A 24,791-nucleotide genomic window follows, 5' to 3' on the forward strand; every position below is an offset into this window, starting at 1 on the left:
GGTAGCATTCTTTTCATATATCATATGTATTTCATATATCACCAGGGCTATATAGAGTCCACAAGTCTTTTGTGGCATATTTTATAGTTTATTTCTTCACGTGTTATTGTTCAAAAAATCAAACTATCTAGAGATTCCGGCTTTAAGCACGCCATCCATTGTTGTATCACATATCCTGTCGCGCTAAAGTTTCTCGCACTGCATGCGCTAGCCGCAGGGATGCACATCCGCCTTGCGAAATGTGAAGGCGTCGGCAGTCGTTCTTAACTTCCACCACTGGAGCAAATTTAGGATGTCTTTGTGGACATCTGCAGAATGAATGTAGCTGTGCAGCTTATCCCTTCATTTCTATCGTTCCCGAACATCGTCACACTCTTCAGTATCACTTATAATACTCCTCTTTGAGCGCCTCTGCTTGAAGTTTTCAGCAGTGTATGTTATGCACGGCTTGCACTGCGCTCTTCTTTTCTTCCGTATCATAATACTCTATGCCTTCCTAACGATGTTGTACTGGTAGAAGGTGACCACTGCACTACGCGGGTAGGACTGGCAAGAGGTGGACGAAGCTATTTCGATCTATTTTTGGTGTTCGTTACAGTCTGGTAATAAAGGCGCGAGTCAGCTTCTCGACGCTTACTCATTGGATGCCTATGGTTCGAGGTGAAGGGACATCACCCGGCACGGAATTCGTAATTGTCTTTTTTTCAAGCCTGATATTTCGTCACGCGAATACATTTCGCCTCACGCCTTATGCTGTTTGAACCTATGCCATTCCTGCACATTCCAACGGTGTTGTGGCAGTGTCATATAGTTCTCACACTATACCTGTATAGCGCAGAGGACCCAAACACGCGCCCCGTGGGCCTGTCCCTAAAGGCCCGCGGCCCGCACATGACTGTCTTCGTCCGAATTTTTCATTTTCTTTATGAGTATGTATTTAAGCTACACAGCCATGAGAAGTCTGAAGCTTTTCTGTCGTGAGGCATCCCCTGCGGCCACCATGTGTTGATACCTAACCGTGAAACAAAACTCTATATTTCAATATCGGCGTCCTGATTTTAGTCATGTTGAAGATAGGTATTGATATGTTGTTGGAATTCTGCCGCCAAATACCCTTCAAACGACCTATATGTGACATATGGGAAAGCTCTTCTTTTAAATGGCAACGTTAGCTGAGATTTGGTACGACCTAGCTCCTCTAACGCCCCCCCCCCCTCCCCCGCGCTTTTAAGCTGCGTTACTGTCCTGGCCCTTGCCGGAGTAAATTTTCGTGAATGCGGCCCATTAACTGAGGTGGGTTTGAGACACGTGATATAGAGAAAAAAGGCGAAAGTGCAAATATTAACAAATTGGGCACACCAAGCAGGCTGTGCACGTCCATATCGCGTCACATGACCACTCGGGGCCGTGACGAAGCTGCGGAAAAAGAATGTCTCTGTATAGGAATTCTATGTAACGAGATTGTGTGCAGTCCTTTCGTTTTAGTGGAGGGCTGGAAACTTCAAAAACGTTTCCTCGCTATGGGGCTCTATAATCGCTTTTGCGATAAGTTACACGTGTATATTTATTATATCACATTTATTACTGTGATTACAGAATAACATTTGGGATATAAAATCATAACGAATGCAAATAAAGCACGGAATAACGACATGCTAATTATATAAGCGCCTGGTATATCTTCTTTTAGCTCGCCCGTTTAAGATAAATCAAGTAGCCCCATATGCAAGGAGCAAAAGAAGTTCAGTACTTGTCTCTTATAAAATTTCTCTAAACAGCTTGCCCCACATAAAAAACGTTTTTTTCGAGAGAAAATGTCAAACATATATGTACGTATGCACAACGTATGTGGAACAAATATGAAGGGGCACTAGAAAGAAAAACAATTTCTCTATTATCAGTAAATTACTCTTTAGCAATTCCTAAATCACCACGTTCGCCGGGACAAGAGTCTTGGTGAGAAAACGCGCAAAAAGGTAAATGCGGGTGGCGACGCCCGCTTTAAGTTCGCGTAGCAGACATCGTGACATCTTATATTCTGACGGCGTCTAATGGGGTCTACGTAGTTCCTAATCACTAAAAATGAAGTACGTTGACCTCTGAGGGGGCCATAGACTTAACATACCAAGTTTCAGCAAATTTTATAGAGCCAATGTCCCCAAATACGACAAATACAGTTTGAAATCCGTCGTGTCAGGCTCGGATATTTCGGCGCGAAATTTTAAAAAAATAGAATTTTGACCTTGATTTTCTCGTCTGATAATAAAATTACCATGGTGAAATGTATGAGATTCGAGTTCTTAGACGTCAATTTATCAGTCTAAACCGAATCAGTGCTTCACTATAGTGTTCATTTAAGATCCCAGCAAAGTCCAAGCCCGGCCCGACCCGAGCCCGCGACCTCAAACCCGAGCCCGGCCCTAAGCCCGGAGCTTCAGGCCCGAGCCCGTGCAGTGCTCTAGCTTTCCTGCACCATACCTGCCAAGTCTCCCGGATTACCCGGGAGTCTCCCGGATTTTGAACGTTTCTCCCGGTTGTACGGGTCATAGGAAAATCTCCCGGAAATCCAGTTTTGCCCCGCGCGTCCAGTGCATTGCGCGCCCTGTGCGTCACGGTGACGCGAGGTGGGACGTTTCGCGTACAGATGCGCTACACGCAATTTAAAAATTGATCCTAAATGTGTTATAGGTTATATGAGCCGTTAATATTTTGTAGATGTTGCGTTTGTGTACACACAAATCTATCCCTCAAGTTATCTCGCCTTCAAAATTTTGTGTCACTGCTGCTTTAGGTGGAGAGCCCAGCATTTGAAAGGGTAGCCGTTACCGATGTCTGTCGAGATAGCGTGTTCACCAGCGCTTGCGACCGTCCCCGTCTCAACGGCGCCCCTTATGGTCCCTTGCCCGACGAAATAACTGGCAAGCAAGCGACGACAGGCCTCGCACGCGGAGCGATGTTATCGCATGTGCCCTTCGCGCGTCGGTGACGGCCGGGTCGTTTCATCTCTGCTTCAACCGTGTTCGTCCCTAGCGCTAGCGCGCATTTGCTCGCACGGGAAACAGACGATGCGTAAGCGATGTTATCGTTTTGGACTCTACAGATCTGCGGCGACCGCAAAATCCCGCTGACAGTGTCCATATAATTGCTATCGCAGTACCCCCCCCCCCCGCCACGCGTTGAGTACATCTCCCGGATTCTGTTTCTCCAAACTTGGCAGGTATGCTGCACTAACTTTGCAGCACAATACCGAAGAGTTGGATTTCCATTGCTGCAATTTGCAGCATCCATGGTCACTTCGTATGCCAGTAGCATCTAAGGGCAGTTCAAAGGTGTTGTGAGCAACACTAACACTTGAAAAGTGAGGCATTTTACCTCCAGAAGTTGCGAAGGAAGCTAATACCATTTTAGAATAACAGAGGGCTGAGCTAGTTGGTATGTATTCGTGTTCAAAGACAGGGCGTGCAAACACGGATGCATGGGAGAAGTGAAGACACCACAATTGCTGGCGTTTGTGGTGTCTTCACTTCTCTCCTGTGTCCATGTTTGAATGCCCTGTCTTTTAACACTATTTGCAGTCACTAAAAAACAAGCTATGCTATGAATGACTTCTTTAAGCCATTGTGAGCAATTTATGACAGATGTGTTTGCACACTTTGATGCCATTGTAGTGTTTTTAGAATTTTTTATTACAAGAGACGTGTTTCCTGGGTCCCTTTGGTGTCTCTCGTAACGAGATCTTACTGTGTCATGATGAAAGAGAAAGAAGCGGGAGCACCTCTGGAAACATTACTTTCTCTTTATGAAGGAAATTGGCGATCATTTTTCAGGTTTTTTCTCAAAAAGTGCAGCTTTAGCTATTCAGTAACGCAAGTAAACTTCTATTAAAGGCAGTGGGAAAGGCAATTGGCATTGCGGGCACATGAATCAAGAAAAATCTTGCAGTGCCACGGAGAATGCATCTGATGGCAAAGGCCATGCCACTCTCAAACAGGCCATCCTCTAGGCACATGAATTTAGTAGTTTAGCTCATTAAACAAAATCTTGCATTAATGTCACCATCTAGCATGGGAATGATGGGTAGTATAACCAGTATGCAATCTTGTCACTGTGAGCTTATGTTTTACACATTTTTATGTTCCATGCAGATTAACCACGTGTCAGCAGTTAGTCTTCAGCTTTGTATTAATATCAGTCACTCAATCGCTTCCGAAATGCTGCAAGCAAAATTGATTGTTTACAGTAAATCAGAAACGATTACACGTGTCAAGTTGCACAGTGTCATCTATTGGTGGTATCCTACAAATGTCCACTAAGTGGACTGTCCGTTTCAGCGTGCACTAATTGGATAGAGATCGAAGCCGGGGTTCGCTATTGGTGCCGGCTCGCTCTCATGACTTAGCCAATCAGAGCATGCTGAAATAGACGGTCGATTTAGTGGACACTTGCAGAATACCAACCCCAGGTTTAGCAACACATTACCTTGTAAGTTCTGTGGTTTATCTACCCACTGAAAGTTATGCAAATAAATGAAATAACTATAAATGAAATAACTATGAGACACTTAGCTGCTCGTAAGAGAGATCATTGCTCGAAACAGTTGGAATAACAAAAACTAACCTGCAGTACGATGAATCTACGCCATATTGTGGAAAGGTTAATGTATTACCTGTGATTCCTGCAGTAGCAGGCCACTTTTTGCTGCAGTAATTTTAGTAGGAAATTGTTTGCCCGAGCATTTTCATGATTTTGAACAGTGTCGTGCTACCTGGTGCAGGTGAGTGACGTGAATGATGACGTGAGGCGTGCAGCTGTAGAAGCTCTTGGATTCATCTTATTCAGGTGAGGCTGCAGTACTCCCTACATTGGTGTAGATAGATAGCTGTGCCTTGTGATATGCATGCAGTTGCGATATTTCACAATGTCTCTCTGCCACTCATTCATTTTCTCTCTATAGTAAAACCACTATATGATGTTCTAGGACGTAGCAACATTTTGAAACGTTATCGAAATTATCTGAAATGTAGATTCAAGCATTGAGATTCAATGTTGCACCATTTTGGCATTAAGAAATATACCTGCTTAACAGGATCACAGATAGGTGGGCGGGTTGGTTTGGGTTCATAATGAAGGGACAAGGGGACAGTCTTATCTTCATCTCGTCCTTTGTGTTCGTCCTAGCGCTGCCCCCTTGTCCCTTCATTATATACCTGCTTAATTTCAGCTCTCGTTCTGCAGTACGTTTCTTTCAACCCACATGCAAAAAGTACATATAGCCCAAAAAGCCTTTTTTTTACCTAAGAAAATGAGTAATTGCACATTCGTAATCGGCGCACAAGATTGTATACTTGCTGATAACGTGATGTCTCTATTTTAACAAAAGTTTTTTCTCTATAACCTATGTTCCTTTAGAATTTATTAGCTTCGAAACACTCAAGCTTGCTACATTCTCTATCTACAGAGACCAACATCATAATTGTGGGCACCCGTCAGCTGCAGGACACGGTTGCAAATAGGCGGTCACAAGTCAAGAATGCACACATAGTTTGGTCCAGTTGTTGTTTACTGATGACAGTGCCTCAATTGGCATGAGCAGTAGGGCAGAGCAAAAGCTCAGTCAGCTCTGTGGCATGCTACCAGTGTGTTGATAGCTATGCCATGTCGTCACCCTTTTGGAGAGACTAACCTAAACAAGGCCAGCTGCAACAAAATTTCAGATGGTATGAAACCCTAGTTTCAGATGGTGTATATAAGGGACCTCCATGTTAAATGGTACGTTTGAAATATGAGCAGAAGCATCACGAAAAGCTCGCATAAATATCCGTTTTTGATACCAAAACTGAAAAAATAATATAAAAGTCTGCTGCCTTTACCACTCGCCAGAAGTGATGCATGACAAGGACATGACCTAGAACACTTCGCTACTACTTGAAATGATCTCTGAAGCATTTCGGAGGCAGCCTGCCAGGACCTATGTCATAGTGACAACCACCAGGTACATGCGTTATCCGCTTTATGTATACTTTTTGAAGGCTGCTAAAAAAAGTAGGGGTGTGTGAATATTCGAAATTTCGAATATTTTTCGAATAGTTTGCTATTCGATTCGATTCGCACTGGAATTTTTCTATTCGAACAATTCGAACTTTTCCAAGACAAATACAGTCAACGTCCGATTGAAAGTGACCCCTTCAGATTTTCAATATGCTTCACTTCATTACACTCTCGTATTGTGGCAAAGCTGCCTTTCAAGCTTCGTTATGATCGAACTTAGCCAAGAGACCGTCGTCCGATTAGAAGTGACCCCTTCAGATTTTTAGTATGCTTCACCTCATTACACTCTCGTATTGCGGCAAAGCTGCCTTTCAAGCTGCACTACGGTCGCAAATGTATTAACTCAAGAAAACACTGGTTCCAACATGGAGATGAAAAATGTGGCGGAGGTGGGGGATCAATTAATGCTGTTTTGGACCTAAAATTTGGGCAGGAAGTCCGAAAAATCGGAAGCCGAAGTTTTTAGCATCCAAAATTTCAGATGTTCTTATATATCGACATCTACGAGGCAGATTTGTAACTCCGGACTTGAAGGGAGCAGACCCTTGTCCTGCCACATCAGTTGGGCTTCCACAGAAGTTGAAAGAGGAGGGGAGGCTGAGTAAATGGCATGTTTGCCTATCACGTGTAAAGTGCTGTCGGCAGCACTTTGGTTGCACCAAATCATGTACATAAATACAATTCGGCCTCTACATTGCCTCATTCTTGATAAGACAACTATGAAACACCACCCCGCCAGCGCATCATCAACCTAGCGAAAAGAAACGCTTTCATGTTGCTATCTCATAAGAATATGCTTAGGAATCCTCCCCAACTTTTTTTCTGTGATTTTGCTTCGAACTATTAGAAAAGTATTCGAGAAATATTCAAAAAATATTCGATTCGATTCGCACTCATACTTCAATATTTGAATTCGCTTCGCACCCAAAATTTTGCTATTCGCACCGCTTTAAAAAAAAGAAACGTAAACAAACTAGTATATCATTATCACCCCTAAGGCCTTGCTAAGATTGCTTCAGTGGTACTTAGTACTATTACTCACTCGTAGTGAATCTGACCATAGTCAGATTTCATTGCAAACAGCCTTGAAAGGGTGGTTTTCACTCCAGAATATTCTGCACACTCAGTACCAGTGGTTGGTCTAGTGTTAGCTATGGTATGAGAGCAGTGATGCACTTCTATGTGTACCCACGCTGTTGTGGTGCAATATTCTGAAGGGCTTTTGCTCTAGGTTTTGCTGGATGTAGCCATCTATTAGCTAAAATACTGCTTCAGTACAAACATTTAGTATTTACTTTAAAAAGCAGATATTTCTACTTTGAAAATTGCTTACTCGGCATGCTTGCACTGTCTGAGGGTGTGCCAAAAGTCTGGTTTTGCTTTCAGGACTCCTGAGCAGTGCCCTGGTGTCGTGTCACTTCTCTCTGAGAGCTACAACCCCAATGTACGCTATGGCTCAGCCATGGCACTTGGCATCTCATGTGCTGGTACTGGAAACAAGGTGAGGTTTTTGTTCTTGAGACACTTCTAGTGGCGAAGGTTTAAAGTTAAGGCCTTGCAGGAAGCCCTGTCCCTACTGGAGCCAATGACGAACGACCCCGTCAACTATGTCCGCCAGGGAGCACTGATCGCCTCTGCGCTAATCCTCATCCAACAGACAGAGGCTACCTGCCCAAAAGTCAAGGACTTCCGACAGCTCTACCACAAGGTACTTTGTTACTGTTGGCTGCAGGGGCATGTAAGCATGGGCTGATGTCATCTTACTGCTCCGTGCAGTCTACTGTATGCGACATGTGAACATTTTCCTGTTTGGGAAAATGGCAGAGCAGATGTAGCGATTTTAAGCACATTGTGAGAGATAGCATGCAAATGTCTGCATTTTCCCTGTGCATGTTCTGAAAGCATCTTCCGTGTGCACGTTAGCATCGAAGTTGTAGAGTCATGAATGGTAGTAAAATGTGCAGTTGTTGTAGGTGATTGCGGACAGCAAATGATCTATATTGCACTTTCATCTTTAATACCAGTGTGTAGCGGTCATCTCAATAATGAACATAAGTCAGCATGTTCACTCACGGATACACTGACTGATACTTGTCCACGCTGATTTCACAGTCGGGAGGTAGAGCGTTAGTGAGTGATGATGGGTGTGAGCGGATGTGAATATGAACCGTAGCAAGTGCCAGTAAACATGAGTATGAACTAATCAAACATACCTGAATAAAAATTGTAGCGCAAAACAACACAAGGACAGAAAAGGAATACAGGACTGGTGCGGCGTATTCCTCGTCGGTCCTTGTGTTATATTGTGCTACAATTTTTATTCAAGAAGTCATGACCCAACTAGCCCAGGAAAACGTTTTGCTAATCAAACATATTTAGTGGATGAACATTGGCCACTCATGAGTAGTGGGAGTGCACCTGAGCATGTGTGTGGAAGTGGATGTTATACGATCGTGAACTGGTGCCGCAAAGTGTGAACTGAAGTTACGCGAGAACATGTGAGTGCTGGTTGGTATGAGTGGCCATGGACAGGAATGCAAGTGAGTGCGGATGAGTATGAGTGTAAATGGGTACAGTCGAATTCTGCTTCAACGGACACCGCTGCAATAAAATTTCCCCCATATGAAATGTGTTTCATTGCCCGTCAGCTGTCTCTATAAGACAACACAATAACGGTCTCTTCACAAAGAATAATATTCCTGGGTATTTTAAATAAATAATTTTCCTGGTTACTTGAACATAAACAAAGTTTTCGCGAGTGTAACCGGATAGGCAAGAGGTGCTTGCTCAGCATTGCCCCAAAATTTCTGTGGCATATCAACAATTTCAGAAGGGCTCATGGCTTCCTTTGCAGTGCATCTACATTGCAAAGAGCCATGTCTTTTATCCGAGATGCGCTTTCGACTGCCCACCTCAACTAAAGTAACGAGGTGGTCAGCAACAGATTGTCTATCCATCATGATGCATCTGGTGGGTCTGATGCGTGAGTGGGCTATTATTGTAGAATACAGTAGCTCTTCATCCTGAAGAACTTTTGCCATATTTGCGGCATTGTGTGCACATTGCCCTAAATGCACATTTAAGCTACTGCTCATTGTGACTGTTGTTGCAATCATGGATGACAAACACACTGTTCTGAAAGCACACGATCAGCCAACGCACACCCAGTCAAAGTGAAACTACGTTTTGCCACAACCGCTGTGGAGAAAACTGCAATCGTATCGGCGCAATCATGGATGGCGACCACCAAGCAATGAAAGTATGTGAGCAGCCAACTTGCACAGAGTCATAGCGATACTGCTCAACCAGTACGAGCAAAACTATGGTCATGTCAACATAGGGTCATGGATGGCAACCACACAGCTCTTGTGTGTGTGTGTGGCAAGCATACACATAGTCAAAACGGAGCTACTGTTTGCTGCAAGCACTGCGGATGAAACCATGATCACTATTAATGCAATCATATTTAGGCACATGTTAAAGAATTCCAGGTGGTGAGAATTGATCCGCAGATCAATTCTGACCACCTGGGACCGCCTGACCCGAGAATTGTGCTGCGTTAGTAGTTCTCACTGTGAGCACATTCATGTCCTGCCTTCAAGCCAACAGGCATCAGTTTTGCATGCTGCTACCAAACTGACTCATCTTATCAATTGCTGCTTGGGCTGTGTCTCCCTACTGTTGTAGCCATTCAGTGCATTCTCCCAGCAGTGTACTGTAGTAGGTGTATTTGTATGCAGGTTGTGAGTGACAAGCATGACGATGTGATGGCTAAGCTGGGTGCCATCCTGGCTCAGGGCATTCTGGATGCAGGGGGCCGTAACGTCACTGTTGCGCTTACTTCCCGCACTGGCCATGTGAACATGGCTGGTGTTGTAGGTATGCTCGTCTTCACACAGTTCTGGTGAGTACCCTTGCATTTTGGGCATGTTAGTACAGTTTCTTTGTCACTGGTCACTTTAGGCAAAAAGGGAACTTTCCTGGTCTGTTTATGCGAAGCATTGTGAATTTGATTAAGTGGAATTAATTATATCTTGGAGGTTTTACAAGCCAAAAGCATAATGGGAATGCGAAGCATGCTGTAGTAGGAAACTGGATTAATTTGGCCATTTGGAGTTCAGCGTGCAGCTAAACCTCAGCCATAATGTCTCCTACTGAAATGTGGTCATCACTAGAGGCTATATTTTTAGGCATTAAAAAAGCTCATTTTAGGCACCCAAAATAGGCAGGCAAAACAATGTTTTAGGCTTCCAAAATCGTAAATATAAGCACAATAAATTTTCACATAAGTGCAAATAATTTCAAACGAAGACATGCGTGACCTTTACTACAACAGGAAAACAAAAATGTTATTGCTTAAGATGTCAGAAAGGCGCCAACGGCTGAACATAGCCGTGCTTTGTCCCACACGGTTCGCAGAACACGGTCCCTCCCGTGTTCTGCAGGGTGAGTCAAGTGTCCACTGTTTATTCAACACTCCTGGGTGTCTTCTCGGCATGGCTGAGATGGGCAGAGGAGAAGCAGATAGCCATATCGCTAAAAGACCAGAAGGGAGGGATTCCTCCTATTGGCTGGCTCGCATCGTGTAGAGCCATTTTCTCCCCTGGCAGTGAACCACTAGCGTAGCCAGGGGTGAGGGGGGGGGGGTGAGGGGGTTTCAACATCTCCCCCCCCCCCTGCCCCATGCAGTTTTTCAGTTTGTGCATGTGTATATATGCACTCACACATACAAACGCACGCACGAATGAACATACATAAAGTATGGTTGACCCCCCCCCCCCCTTTTCCAGAAAAAATTTCTGGCTACGCTAATGCACTGAACACATTACAAAAACAAAAGCCACATGCACATCACATTTTTCTTTCTTTTTTTGCGCTCTTCACTCTCCTTTCTGCTGACGGCTCTGCACGGGCTCGCATTCGCCAACAGCTTGCGCCATGTATCTGCGGTGGGGAATGCTCGCCGGCGCATCCCACTTCACGGCTGCTAGCAGTTGTTTCCGGGAGTTGGTTGAACTTGAGGACTAGTTGAACCCAATAGTTCCGAACAGTCAATGTTGCACCGTAACACGAATAACGGTCTCGAACTGCTCCTGGGAGCGAAACTTGAGGCTAAATAGTTTTGACGGGACACTAAAGAGCAAAATGATTTTTCTAATATTAGTAAAGTACTCCTTCACGATACCAAAAACACCATGCTTGCTCCGGGAAGACGCTTAGTAAACGAGAAAACACGCAAAAACAAAATGTGGGTGGCAACGTCACCTAGAAGTTTCCGCACCATTCACCGTGACGTCACATGTTTTGACGGCGCCTACTAGTGACTACGTAGTCCCTAATCTGTAAAAATGAAGTACATTGTCCTCTGAGGGGGCCATAGACTTGCCAAGTTTGAGGTAATTCTGTTGAGCAAATGGCGCCAAAATGGCATAAATACACTGTGAAATCCGTGACGTCACGCTGGGAGATTTCGACGCGAAATTTAGAAATGAGACTTTGAACTTGATTTTCTCCTCTATTAATAAACCTATGATAGCAAAACTAACGACATTAGAGTTCTTGGAGCACCATTTATCGACCTAAACCGATTCATTGTTTCTCCTTAGTGTCCCTTTAAAGGGGTACTGACACAAAATTTTGTGGCCGAGATAGCCTGCGGGATCGATTCCCGTGAATATGCGTATATCATCTGCAAAATATCAACAGCGAATATAGCTCGGAAGGTATTTTAAATGAATCTTGAAGTTTTCATGAGCGATTCACACCCTCGCGCTGCTGACACCCTCAAAGGTGACCCTCGGTGACCCCCTACTTCCCTCACGTGACCTTGTTGCAACAAGTTATGATGACGTCACAGCCGCATTTTTTTTTTTTTTTTTCTGCGTTCGCTTCAGCAGCCTACTTCTCGGCGGCGGCTGCTCGCAAGTCCGAGGCCGCGGTGCACGCGTTGAAAGTTTTTTGTTTGGCGACACTGCTTTCCCACACAGCACGTACGGCAAGCGTCGGAATGCGAGTTGACAATGCAAACCGCGCAGAAGTGCGTCACAGTTCTGTGTGCTGACGTGATCGAGCGCTGCACCCGCTAGGTGGTGATAGTCACACCCGGAAGCTTGTCGTTTTTGAAACCAAAACTGACACTGGTTGGTAATGAGGAGCCTGTAATTATCTGTCACACGCTGCAACAAATGATGTGCCGTGTTACGACTAACAGGCCCCCAGCAACACATTGCAGCAAAAAAACGCGAGGCCAAGATTTTTGTGTCAGTATGCCTTTAATATAAGCGCCAATTTTGAAAGTAGGCATTTATAGGCATTTGTAAGCACTTAGGCACAAACGCCAAAAATAGGCATTTATAGGCACTATAAAAACACTATAGAAGCCCTTCTTAACCTCCAATTCATGCTCATATATCAAAGTGGCGCGATCGGAGCACAAGGAACAAAATAGGCATTTGCCTTAAATCCGGTCTCTATTCATCACACCTGGGGTCGAATCGACGACTCTGGCTTGATTGATTGATGAATCGGTTGCCTGATTGATGAGGACTTCTATTAAAGTAAAATAAGGATGCACGGTGACCAGGCAAGCGCAAGCCTTCCGGCCGTGCGAATTCCACGGCCCGGTGCACAACTGAATCTGAGGCCAAGACAATGCTGTCGTTTACATGACCGTGAAGAACACTTGATGGAATGTAGCGATGACCATTGGTTCTTTTGGAATGGTATCTTGCTTTCAAAGGTCTCTAGAAATTCTTTGCAGGTTTTTCGCTTCTTTGTAAGATCACAGCGTGTTGTCTTCTAAAGAAGTTAAGGGAAAAGTCCATTTTGTGTATATTTGCAATTGTGGAGCTGTTGCACCAGTTGTGCCAAGAAGCTACATTTTCAGTTTGCTGTTGCTGTGCTGCTCCGAAACACAAAGCACATTAAGATAGTTATGCCTAGAGAGAGTAACGCTGTAAGAATTGTGCTACAAAAGTGTAATCTCTTATTTTACTAGACTGCTTCATATTTGGACTGTACATATAACAATTTTTCATTAACCCTTTCAGATGCCACCTATGAAGAACTGTTTGTAAATACGTCAAATCGACACAGTGTTATTTCAAGGCACTCGATATTATGTTGCAGCAAAAATAATGTCGTAATACGTCAGTTTATGTGCATTATAGTAATCATTCCTAATTATTTTGTAATTAAATATACATTTATTCTTAAGCCATTCATGCTCTGTTTTTGCATAAATAGAATGAAATCTGAGGTTGGAAATATAATACAGATTCGTTTTTGGTTATGTTTGCGTTCAGCAAAGGAAAATTATACTTTTAACATGGGTCACGGGAAGCAGCATGTCGAACGACTCGTCGAATGTGGTAGCGCCTTCAGCAAAGTGATCATATGCAACAGTACACTGCAAAATGAAGTCAAATGAAGACAAATGTATTATGCAGGAGGTTCAATTCATCCAAAGCTCAATATATCTTGCTCTTTCTTAGCTCCTAGTGGATATAAGTAGCAAAAACAAGTAGTGTACACAGTTGTGTACATAGCATCTCAAAGGGTTAAGCTGCTTTGAAATGAACGTTTTCTGTGCCAAGGAAGTGCTTCGAAAGTTGTTATAGCATAGAATAGCAGAAAGTGGAGAAAATTGGTAGGGATTCATCATAGAAAAAAATTAGGCGTGCAGACACGAACACAATGAAAGAAAATGGGCTTCATTAACTTGCAACACAGGTTGATAATGTTTCAAAAACAAGAACATAGATATTAACGGGGGGAATTTTTCATATAAAAATATAAAAAAAGATCAAATCCAAGTACAGCAATGTTCGCCTTATTTCTGTCAGCTACTTCACTCTCATCTTTCAAAATGTTAGCTTTTCTTATCTTTACTAGTTTTGCTGATTTGACAATACTGCTTTAGCTGCCCCTTTAATGCTTTATGCTATTGCCATAGTTATGGCTGTGTACATTTTGCGACCAGCTTGATAAATATTGGGTTCTGAGAATGGCACTCTGTACTGGTGGCATGGTTGCCAAAGTTGATCTGACCCCAGAAGCAAAGCTAAGGGCTTGACAGGCTTGAACGGCTGAAGTTATGTGCAACATCACTAGATGGTGTGCATCCTGTGCATCCCTGCTGCACCAGTGTATACTTTGAAAGTTGTAGGGCAATGTAGTAGTTTAAATTGAAACACCACAAAACATTCTTTACACTGAAATGTCTCTGAAGATGCAGGGCATTCAGATTCCCAAGTGAATTAGCAAGCTCATGATCAGGGCACGGCGTTTGTTTTGTCCGTGTTTGCACGCCCTGTCTTTTTACCAGGAATGCCACATTTGCGTTGCCTAGGAATGCAGTCGAGCATCTTGTCTGTTCAGGTACTGGTTCCCTCTGGCACACTTTCTGTCACTGGCCCTGAGCCCAACCTGTCTGATTGCCCTGACTGGGGAGCTGAAAATGCCGCGGCTGCAGATTCGGTCGGGGGCCAAACCTTCGATGTTTGCCTACCCGCCACCGTTGGAGGAGAAGAAGGAGCGGGAGCGTGAGAAGGTCACCACAGCAGTGCTCTCCATCACAGCCAAGGCCCGCCGTCGTGAGGCACACTCTGGCAAGGAATCACCCGTGCCAGCAGCAACATCCGACACCATGGAAGTGGACGAAGAGCCTTCTACGAGCACAGCAGCAAAGAAGGAGGAGGCACCAACCGCTGGTACGGAAGAGGCCAAAAAAGAAGGCACAGATGCTCCTGCTGGCACTGAAACCAAGGCCGATTCTAAGGCTGATTCCAAGGCTGATCCCAAGGCTGATTCCAAGGCTGATTCCAAGGCTGAATCCAAGACGGAATCCAAAACTGAACCCAAAGCTGAAGTTAAGGCCAAACCAGAGCCAAACTTTGAGCTCCTCTCCAATCCAGCAAGAGTAGTAAAACCACAATTGAAGCTACTTAGCATGCCTGAAGGGTCCCGCTACCGGCCCATCAAGGACGTGAGTTGACACTTTGCATTGCTGTTCGTTTTAATGCAGTTATAACAATGTGTGTAAAATATTGCAGCTGTTTAAAGAAAAAACAAGCGAGGACTTGCCTTTGTCAAAATATGGTTATTTGACCTAAACAGTGTTTGGTTATCAGTCCACTTTCACCGATACTATGTTGGCGCATAAGTGACTTGCCTAATCAGAATAAAAAAAGATGACTCAAAAATAAAACAAACATCTTGGCTTATATCAGCTGGGACACCCTACATGTAGTGACAATAGTTTCATAGTGGATTTCATCTAATATTGTTTTGGGGGGCATCTTGGCATAATCTACCTACATATCCAAGTGACAATTGCTTGATGGAAACCACACCATCTTGGGAGAGAGGTATTGTTATTGCCATGACTTCTTGGGGCAAAAAAAAATAAACTTTTTCTGTTCAAGGCTCAACATGCCTAGTCAGTTGCTCTAGCTTGGAAGGTGCATCAGTTCTTACACATTGAACAAGTGCCAGAACGCTGTGCTCTGACACATGCCCCAGGCTGCAAAAAGTCCAATATTTGACTGGTTGGTGGTTTTTGCACCACTTAGGAAAGTGCTATACACATGGCAATTTCTCTTTTGCATGTTGATAGAGACAAGAGCTAGGTAATAAAAAAAATTAAATGCAGTGCTGGATACCATAGCATGACTCACATGCAACAGGACAGCTCACTTCTTTCCCCTGCAGTAATAAATTGATTGCTAAAATTTGCAATGGGGCCTGGTGGGGAACCCCATTGCAGCGGAATTGAAACAGAGCATTAAATCTCAAGAGAGCACTACGTAAACAATTCACACAGTTGCAACTTCCAGTGTATTCAGTAGAATCTCGGTGATATGAATCTCAAAGGAGAGCGAAAATATTTGTATCATCTGAAATTTTGTATCATCTGAAATTTTTGTATAACCAGAAAACTAGCAAAATCCGTTTTCAAACCGCCATATGCATAACACATTTATTTCCATCAAAATAACTCTCTTACGTCTTTCTGGGACATACGCGAATGGACCAGTATACGGGACGGCGCAGCTGGCTGCCATGAACGCGCGCGTCGAAACTTCACTCAAGGCCAACTGAAAACTAAGTGCTGAAGTCCACTCGACCATAGTCATAAGTGAACGACAGGAACGCTGAAGCGCTTCATGCCTTTTCAACTTTATTGCCTTAAATCTACCACTGCATTAGCCGCGTACCTTCAAAGCTATATAGTCGCCATCGATGATCGCGTTGATAGCACCGTGGTTTCGTGCACAGTGGTTGCGGCAATCGGTAGTTCCATTTTCAATCCGTGTGCGCTGGCCGCGCACATGCCTTCAAAACTAGGTCGTTGCTATCTATCATCGCATCTGCCGCGCTTTCGTCCGCAACAGTTGCGGCAAGCAGCATCACATGACTCGAGCGTTGGATGCGCATGTATTTTCGGAGTTTAGTCGTCGCCATACATGATCGCATCAGTAGCGATGGCTGTTTTGTCCTCAGTGGTTGTGGCAAATGATAACCACAGTTCTGACTGCGTGTGCTCTGGCCACGTGTGTACATCTGAAGCTTCAGGAGCACGCTTCTGTCGGCCGTTGCTCAATGGTTTCGGTATCAAAGTTCGCATCACCCATCGCAACACGGAAAAATGTTCAAATCATCCAAATTTTGGCCCATTGGACACAATAAAATCCAGCCGGGGAATTTTATGAATTGGTATCAGATCGAAGTTCATATGAGCCAGGTTTGTATCACTGAGGTTCTACTGTATCCTTAAAAAATTTACTGTGCATTTTATCTGAACTTATAATTTATACATACGTATTACTGTTATGAGTTCCTTGTAAATAACTGAATTTTAATTACATACCACGTGTCAGAGCAACAAGAGAAATTAGTTTATCTGTTTGAAATGCAGCGCCACAAAAGCAGAAGTGTTCATGTTGTGTTACTTACTACAGATTTTTTTGTCCCCCATTTTCCGTGCATCTAAGTCAAGTCACTTGGTGTCTGATGCCAAATACCACGTTCTTTAGGAGGCACTACGAAATGTTGTGACGATTTCTGTGTACACCAAAATATGTCACTACAGTAGAACCCCGCTGATACGTTTTTGAAGGGACCGTAGGAAATAAACGTAAGAGACGGGAAACGTAAGAGCCGAAAAACAGGAAAAACGGCAAAATATTTAGTGGTACAGAATTTTATTTCAATTCTTACGAGCAGCACGAAAATTGGCGCGCTCAGCCGCGATCTAGTCATGGATAGAAACGCGGAGCTTAGGACGGCCTCATCCACAGAAATGTAATCAACGTGTGTGATTTTTTTAACACCAACAGCTGTAGGCATGAAAGAACTAAGCACACGCAATCACGACCGGCGCGGCGAGTCCGACCGCGAACCGCACGCACGACCATGCGAGCTCCAACCAGCTCGAATTCCTCCTGTTCTTCGACAAATAACGATGATGATGAGTCTACGCCAACGCGATGGCAGAAGTGAATGCCAATCTCGAAGGCCTTGCTTTCGCAAGCAATTACGTCATACACGCCATGTTTTGCAATGCAAATTTCAGAGGCTATGCTTTTGTCAATAGTAAATGCCAATCTCGAAGGCCTTGCTTTCGCGAGCAGTTACGTCATAGACGCCATTTTTGCAATTTGAATCTCGAAGGCCATGCTTTTGTTTGCATCAATTGAAAGATTCTGTTGCTTGCGCCTCTCATACGGCTAATATTACGGTCAAACGAGGCCAAGCTGCGTGAAAATGCACCATGGCCGCTCTCTTTGGTAGTCACTCGGTCGGCTCCGGGCGCACTTCGCGACGTATCATACGGGAACGGTCCGACAGTTACGACGTAACAGCGGGGTTCCCAATACATTGTATCCTATGGGAGCTATGCCGGGACCGGCGGAAAACGACGTAACAGCTGGGAAAACGCAGCAGTGAGGAACGTAACAGCGGGGTTCTACTGTACTTGGGTGGTTTTGGCACAAAATCAGGCTGGCCAGAGAGGAACACCGATGCCAGCATACATGTAGTAGGTTTCAGTATTGGTAGTGAAAGTGCGATTTTGTGGGAAGCACCATCTACTGGACAAGTGCCATTCAGTTGTGATTTTCTCTCAAGTTTTTGGCTTCTGCTGCAGATCACAATTGGTGGCATTATCATGGTGACAGACACAAAGTCGAGTGAAGAGGAAGAATTGGTGGAGCCCGTCTCAGGTATGCATGTTTTGGGTGCCGTGCAGAAAGTTCTAATGTAAACAAACACATAGTAAATTAATTGTTCAAGAAAGTCTTCCTTATTTCTGAGGTTCTGATAATAGCACACAGTCTCGAGCCAATCACATTCCTGCAATGATTCATCATGATTGCAGGAACCATTCTCCTATGGATTGGCATCATTTCTCAGTGCTCTCATCTATTTGTTGGTTGCCTGTAGGTAGAATACATATTTGTTTGGCAGTAATAATTATATTCACTACAACTCATGCAGCTTCTTTTCATAAAATGCACGAAGAGAAAGCATCTGAATTCTTGGGATATAACACTTGAAAAGCATGTACGAAGTCCTTATTGTGTGTTTCTAGATTGCAATATCTTTTACACAAAAGCCTCAAAGTGAAATGATCAGTTACAGAAGTAGTTCGTCAATGTTGCCTCGGGAAGCAATGAAAGACAGCGCACAGCGGTGTTAGGTGCTTCCACACATCTGATCAAAGCTGACAGTCTTATTTTGTTAGGTATTGCAGAGGAGCTGTAAATGGTACACATGCTTGTTTAGTTACTGAAACTAAGCAGCCTTTTTCAACCCCTTGAAGGTCAACTTTTTTCGTCGTATGCAAACCTGCAGGGTTAATTTTTTTATGTCTTACATATTTAAAATCATCACAGTGACCTAGTTGGAAGAAAATTTACCTTAACTTTTTAAGAGTGACTATAATGTGACAAAAAATATTTTCCACAGGTATAGGTGAATTACTTATTCATGAATAACAAAAAGAAAATGAGAAAAACTTGTATTATTAACAAAAAAGTATGTTCATTGGAATAAGTATGTTTCACAGGCTTAGAAAGATGTGCACACCGAGAAGAAAACACACTCGCATTGTTGGTATACGGGGATATCGTTTGTGTATGCCAGCGCCCGCCTGCGGATAGCAGATATCTTATGCTTGTGGGCAATATACCGTAAAAACCGGAATATAGGTCGACCCCCCAAACTTTGAATCCCCAAAAAAGAAATTTTAAAAAATTGCAAAGTATCGCGGCACACCTTTACCTTGATAAATACGCGACACAACCAGCTGCACTGTGGTGACATTTCTTTTTACAGTGGACTCCTCTTAAACGGAACTTGAAGGGGCAAGAAAATTTGTTCCATTTATGAGAAGTTTCATTTAAGCAAAGCCCACAAATTTAATGAAATATGACTTTATTTCAAAAGCACCAACTGTGGCTGACTGAACAAAAACATTTTGAAGTATACAATACTACTATAGTTGATTAGAAAGAAAAATGTTGCTAATATTACTGACTCGGAAAAAAGGAGGTGATAACGGTTTGCTTGGCCTTGTTCAAGCACTTTCTCACAAAGTAGGAGTGCATTGCTGAAAGGCTTGGCAGGAACTCTGTGCCACCATCGTGTTCAAAGTAGCGCTGCAACAGGATGACAGCATCTCTTGCTGCACTGTCTGGCACTGAAATGGGCCCGGGATCACACACCATCTCATCACCACTTGAGCACGGGTCCTCATCTTGAACTTCAGCTATGAGTTCCTCAAGGCTGTCCTCGCGGCATGTGGCGACGTTTGCATCAAGTGTTTCATAGTCCTCTCGCGTGAAAGAAGTAGACTGTGTCACCTGACTGAAGAGAATATCAGCCTCCTCAGCCTCAGCAATGTTGTCTTCCTCGTCTGGAAGGACTTCTTGTATTGAGAACCCTGCATGGTGGAAGCACCTTTGCACAGTTGACACTTTCACACTTTCCCAGGCATTGGTTAGAATGTGAAGAGCTGAGAGCAAGTCCACGTTGTAATCTTTTTTGTTGTCTGCACAGAGAAGCATTCGCTGGAGGACTTGGCGGCGGTAGGGAACTTTCAAGTTTTGAATTATGCCCTGGTCCATCGGTTGAATGATTGCGGTCGCATTTGGTGGCAGGAACTCTAGGCTGATCGATATGAGTCTATCCACTTGACCGTGAGCAGGGCATTGATCAACAATAAAAATAACCTTCCTGTTCTGCTGGGCAAATCTTCTATCCTCTTCGCGCAACCATGTCTCGAAGATTGCTTGTGTCATCCAAGCTTTCCCGTTCGCGTGGTACGTGACAGGCAGCATGCGCACACCTTTGAAGCAGCGGGGGTGCTTTGATTTCCCCACAACCACCATCTTCAACTTTTCGCTACCGTCCATGTTGGCACCTACTAGCACCGTAATACGATCTTTGCTTCGCTTTCCTCCCACACAGGTTTCCCCCTTGTAAGCAAGAGTCTTAGTAGGGAGTGCTTTGTAGAACAACCCCATTTCATCAATGTTAAACACGTCCCGTTGTTCGTAGGTTTCCAAAATTTCTTGCAACCTCCCCTGTTGCCAGTGGCTACAGATATCTCTGTTTACAGCTGCACTTTCTCCAGAAACTGTCTTAAAGACAAGACCATGCCGCTTTTTAAAACGGCTCAGCCAGCCATCGCTCACCCGGAAGTCCTCGATCCCCATCCGAGTAGCAATCTCTTTGGCCTTCTCTTCCAAAATGGGGCCGCTGATCGGGAAGTTCGCACTGCGCGCACGCTTGAACCAGAGGAAAAGCACATCTTCGATTTCTTTGTACGCCGTCGTTCTCATCCGCATTCTGTCCGTGGCGAAGTTCCCAAGCTTTACAGCTTCTTCAATCTTCCCTTTGTTCTTGAGTATCCTCGACAGCGTGGACTTGGGAATATTGAACTTCTTCGCAATTTCTGTCTTCGATAGGTTGTTGCGGTCAAGTTCTTGGATAATCCTTACTTTCGTTGCGAGCGAAAGTGCATTGTGCTGCCGTTTTTTTGTTTCCATCTCAAGTTTACGACGAGACCTCGATCACTACTCCACGCGCGCGAACATGTGCGATCGCTGGATTGGCTTTTGGCTTGGCTAGCCTATGATGATGATGATGATGATGATGATGTTGGTGGTCTCGCCCTTTTTAACGGGTCGCCGTAGTTTAGTATCCAAAACCGGCGTGACCAAAAAAAAAAAAAAAAAAACACCCACACAAAAGGGTGCCACTAACAAGCTGCCACTAAACACGTAGCGCTCCGCGCCGCCACCAGTACTCAAGGCGCCTCTTCGTCACCTCCACCACCTTCCGCAGCTCTCCGCCCTCTACACCGAAGCCAAGCGCGATGGGCAGCGCCGCTGTGGCGGCCGGCGCACGGATCTCGCAGCACTCGAGGACGACATGGCCGAGCGTTTCGTCCGATCCCCCACAGAGGGCGCATGTTTTCGCGAGACCCTCTGTGAAACGCGCTCTCCAGAGTCGCGTCCGCAGCACACCCGCCCTCGCCTCTGCCAGCAAAGCACTTCCCCTCGAGTTATCGTATATCCTTTCTGTGCTTATTTCATGTTTCTCGCCGCGATATATCTCGAGGGATGACTTTGTCGCGGCCGAGTCCCGCCATGCGGTCGTTTCTACCTCGCGGACTTTGATCCGCACTCCCTCTCCGGGTTTAGTCTTCCCCTCCTCGTTTGCTCTCTCCAAACACACTGCCGGCAACCCAAAACGTTGGCGTAGAGCCGCTGTGCGTCTGGTCCATCTCGTAGACCTACCGGCGAAGATGGTGTGGACGAGCATCCTGCGGGCCACATTCTGTTCAGGGAGCCTCACCAGCCGGTTCTCGTACCCTGCCTTGGCCACCGCCTCCCTCGCCGTGAAGGAAGACCAGCCCATCTCCCCTTGTATGGCCTCCACTGGTGTGTGCTTGTGCACGCCCAGTGCTAGCCTTCCTATTTCTCTCTGGCGCCTCTCCAAAAACTCCCGAACGCCAGTGGAGAGGCAGAGCACAGCATTCGCGTACGTGAGGCCCGGCACTGCCACCATCTTCCATAGCGCTCGCATGACCTCATACCGGTTGTACGACCACAGCGCTCTCCGGCACAGAATCCCCTTGTATCGGGCCGCTCTCGCCCTCAGCTCCTTCTCATGTGCCGAGAGGTAGTCTGCACCTGCTGTCAGCCGAACACCCAGGTATTTAGTCGCGGCGCTCCTATGGATGTCGTTGTCCTGTAGCCTCCACGTTGTGTCCTGGGGCACCTCAGACCTTCCCCACGTCATCACGACGCACTTTGTAGGGCTGAAACGCAGGCGGAGCCGACTCATTTCCTTCGCACATATGTCCAACAGCCCCTGCAGCTCTTCTGCCGACCCCGCAAGCAGAGCAAAATCGTCGGCATACACCAGCGTTGGAACATGGCTTGTCACCTGTCAGCCGCATTCGCTGTGAACCATGGTGTACCCACAGCCAGACCTCTCCAGGTGCTGTACGACACCGGCCACGTACACCATGAATAGCACTGGTGATAGTGGACAGCCCTGGCGGAGTCCTCTAGGCATGGCCAAAGGCTTGGTTCTGTGGCCCTCCCATTCTGCCTCTGCCACTACATCTCTGTAAATGGCCTGAAGCAGTCCGAGGTCCTCTTCCGCCATGCCCAACTCTCCAAGGATCGCCCACAATATCTCACGGTCGACACAGTCGTATGCCTTCGCAATGTCCAGGAAGGCGACATAAAGCGGGTTCCCCGTTTGACTCGCCATCTCGATGCCCTGGGTGAGGATCAACAGGTTGTCCTCTATACGACGACCCTGGCGGAAGCCCATCTGCAACTCGCCCAGCACACCGGTGGCTTCTGCCCATCGCTGTAGTCTTGGTTTCACAACCTGCATGGCCAGCCGATAGAGAACAGGCGTTATGGCGATAGGCCTGTAACTGGATAAGTCCTTGGCATCGCCTGCACCCTTGTACAGGGGCTTGATCCTACTCCGTTTCCAGTCCTCTGGGATTTTGGCGTCCACCAGCGCCTCAGCCACACACTCCCCCACTTTCTCTCTGGCTTTTGGGCCCAGTGCCTTTATGAGGCTCATTGGCAATCCATCACAACCAGGTGCAGTGCCCGCATCTACCCTCTTCATGGCTCTCTTGATTTCTCTATCTGTTGGTGCCATCCTAAGGTCCGCCGACGTCTGCTCTTCTGCGACAGGCCAGGTGTACGGTCCTTCTGCATTGATTGGCACGCCTTCCATATCACATCGCTGCTGAAGACTCTCGATCCACTTCTCCAGCAACGGGAGACATTCTTTCCCTGTTTTGTCCTCCCCATCCGATGCCTGTCGCAGTATCCGCTGGGGCGTCGGCCGGTCTTGCCTCTTGATGTACCGCCAAAAGCGCTGTGGCGCCTGCTTTCCCGCTGACTTCAAGTCGGCCATGAATCGTTGATTCACCGCCCGGATGCATGACTGAACCAGTGTTGCTGCCTCCAGTTTCCGGGTCCTGTACACATCCCATGCTCTAAGAATTGCCTCTGTATCGCCGCCCCTGCTGAGGTGTCTGTGGGCACGGCTCGCCTCCTGTCGGTGTCTTATAGCCTCTGCTACCTCTCCATTCCACCATGGTTTCAGGCCTCTTCGACGCCCTGTACCTGGTTTCCATTCTTTTAGGGCTCTTCTCAATTCTTCTACCAACATATCGTAGGACTCCAGTGTGTCCGCATGTTCTTCCACTTCTGCCGCCATTTGTTGCAAGGCCTTCTCGTTGGGACGGGCGGATACTGCTGGGCGTTGGCTTCTGCCCTGTTGGAAACCACCCTTAAAAATCAGCTGTATCCGATTGTGATCACTGGCCAAGTTGCCCTTCCCATCTTCATCAATCACCATTCCTTGGAGGTGCTCGTACAGCGATTCACTCAGCAGGCAGTAGTCAATACACGACTGTTGATCACGCACGGACCAGGTCGTCATTCCACAGCACTTTTCTGTTAGATTTGCTATCACCAACCCAGCGGAACATGCGAGCTCCTGCAAGAGTCTGCCGTTGGCATCGGTGCGGCCGTCCAGGTCTTCCAAGTGTGCATTGAACTCGCCCATTATGATTATCTCGGCTTCCCGGCGGACGTCTTCCACATCCCCACGAAGACACTGGCATATTTCAGTGTTCTTCTGCATCTGCGCACCAGTCCACAGGTAAACTACTGCCAATGCGATCCGTCTACCTGCAATGTTCCCAGACAACCACATATGCTCCGAACATTCCGCTTTAATCCTTGTCCACTGTTGTGGGAGCCTCCACATGCAGCCCAGTCCCCCTCCTCTTCGTTCACCGTATTGCCGGTTGCATCCCTCCCATGCAAATCCGGTATCGCTTGGTGGAACCTCCTGGTCACGAAGGTGGGTTTCTGCCACTGCCATCAACGCAAAATGCTCTTCATGCATGATCTTTACTAGTTCTCCCCATTTCTGTTCGGTGCGGCCACCTTGCATGTTGAGAAACCCAACCTTTTCCGCTTGGCTGGATGCCTTCTTCCGAGGACCCCTGCGTCTCCGACGTCCTTGAGGTAAGCACCTCGTCTGCTGCCCTTGCGCCTTCCTTTCGCCCGATTGACCACAATCTACCTCCATGCCCGTCCCATTGGCCCCTGGAAAGCCTACATACGCCTGGGTGCCCTGCCATCTCTCCGCCTGCGTTGTCCCTCGACCATTTGTACAAGCGCCTG

General features: G+C 45.9%; 2 protein-coding genes across 2 annotated transcripts in view; one reads left to right on the plus strand and one right to left on the minus strand.

Annotated features, from left to right (window-relative positions):
• LOC119388188 (26S proteasome non-ATPase regulatory subunit 1) overlaps positions 1–24,791 on the plus strand; it is a 61,777-nt gene that overhangs the window by 31,880 nt on the left and 5,106 nt on the right. The window contains exons 19-24 of the mRNA XM_037655841.2: positions 4,775–4,839; positions 7,435–7,549; positions 7,610–7,756; positions 9,789–9,952; positions 14,428–15,034; positions 18,197–18,272. Coding sequence (XP_037511769.1) covers positions 4,775–4,839; positions 7,435–7,549; positions 7,610–7,756; positions 9,789–9,952; positions 14,428–15,034; positions 18,197–18,272 — 1,174 coding nt within the window. The remainder of the gene's footprint in view (positions 1–4,774; positions 4,840–7,434; positions 7,550–7,609; positions 7,757–9,788; positions 9,953–14,427; positions 15,035–18,196; positions 18,273–24,791) is intronic.
• LOC125757750 (tigger transposable element-derived protein 4-like) lies at positions 19,469–21,145 on the minus strand. Its single transcript, XM_049413856.1, has one exon. It carries the CDS (start codon positions 21,099–21,101, stop codon positions 19,581–19,583), a length of 1,521 nt encoding a protein of 506 aa, XP_049269813.1. The 5' UTR covers positions 21,102–21,145; the 3' UTR covers positions 19,469–19,580.

Source organism: Rhipicephalus sanguineus, chromosome 3, assembly GCF_013339695.2.
Source record: "Rhipicephalus sanguineus isolate Rsan-2018 chromosome 3, BIME_Rsan_1.4, whole genome shotgun sequence".
Classification (NCBI taxonomy): domain Eukaryota; kingdom Metazoa; phylum Arthropoda; class Arachnida; order Ixodida; family Ixodidae; genus Rhipicephalus; species Rhipicephalus sanguineus.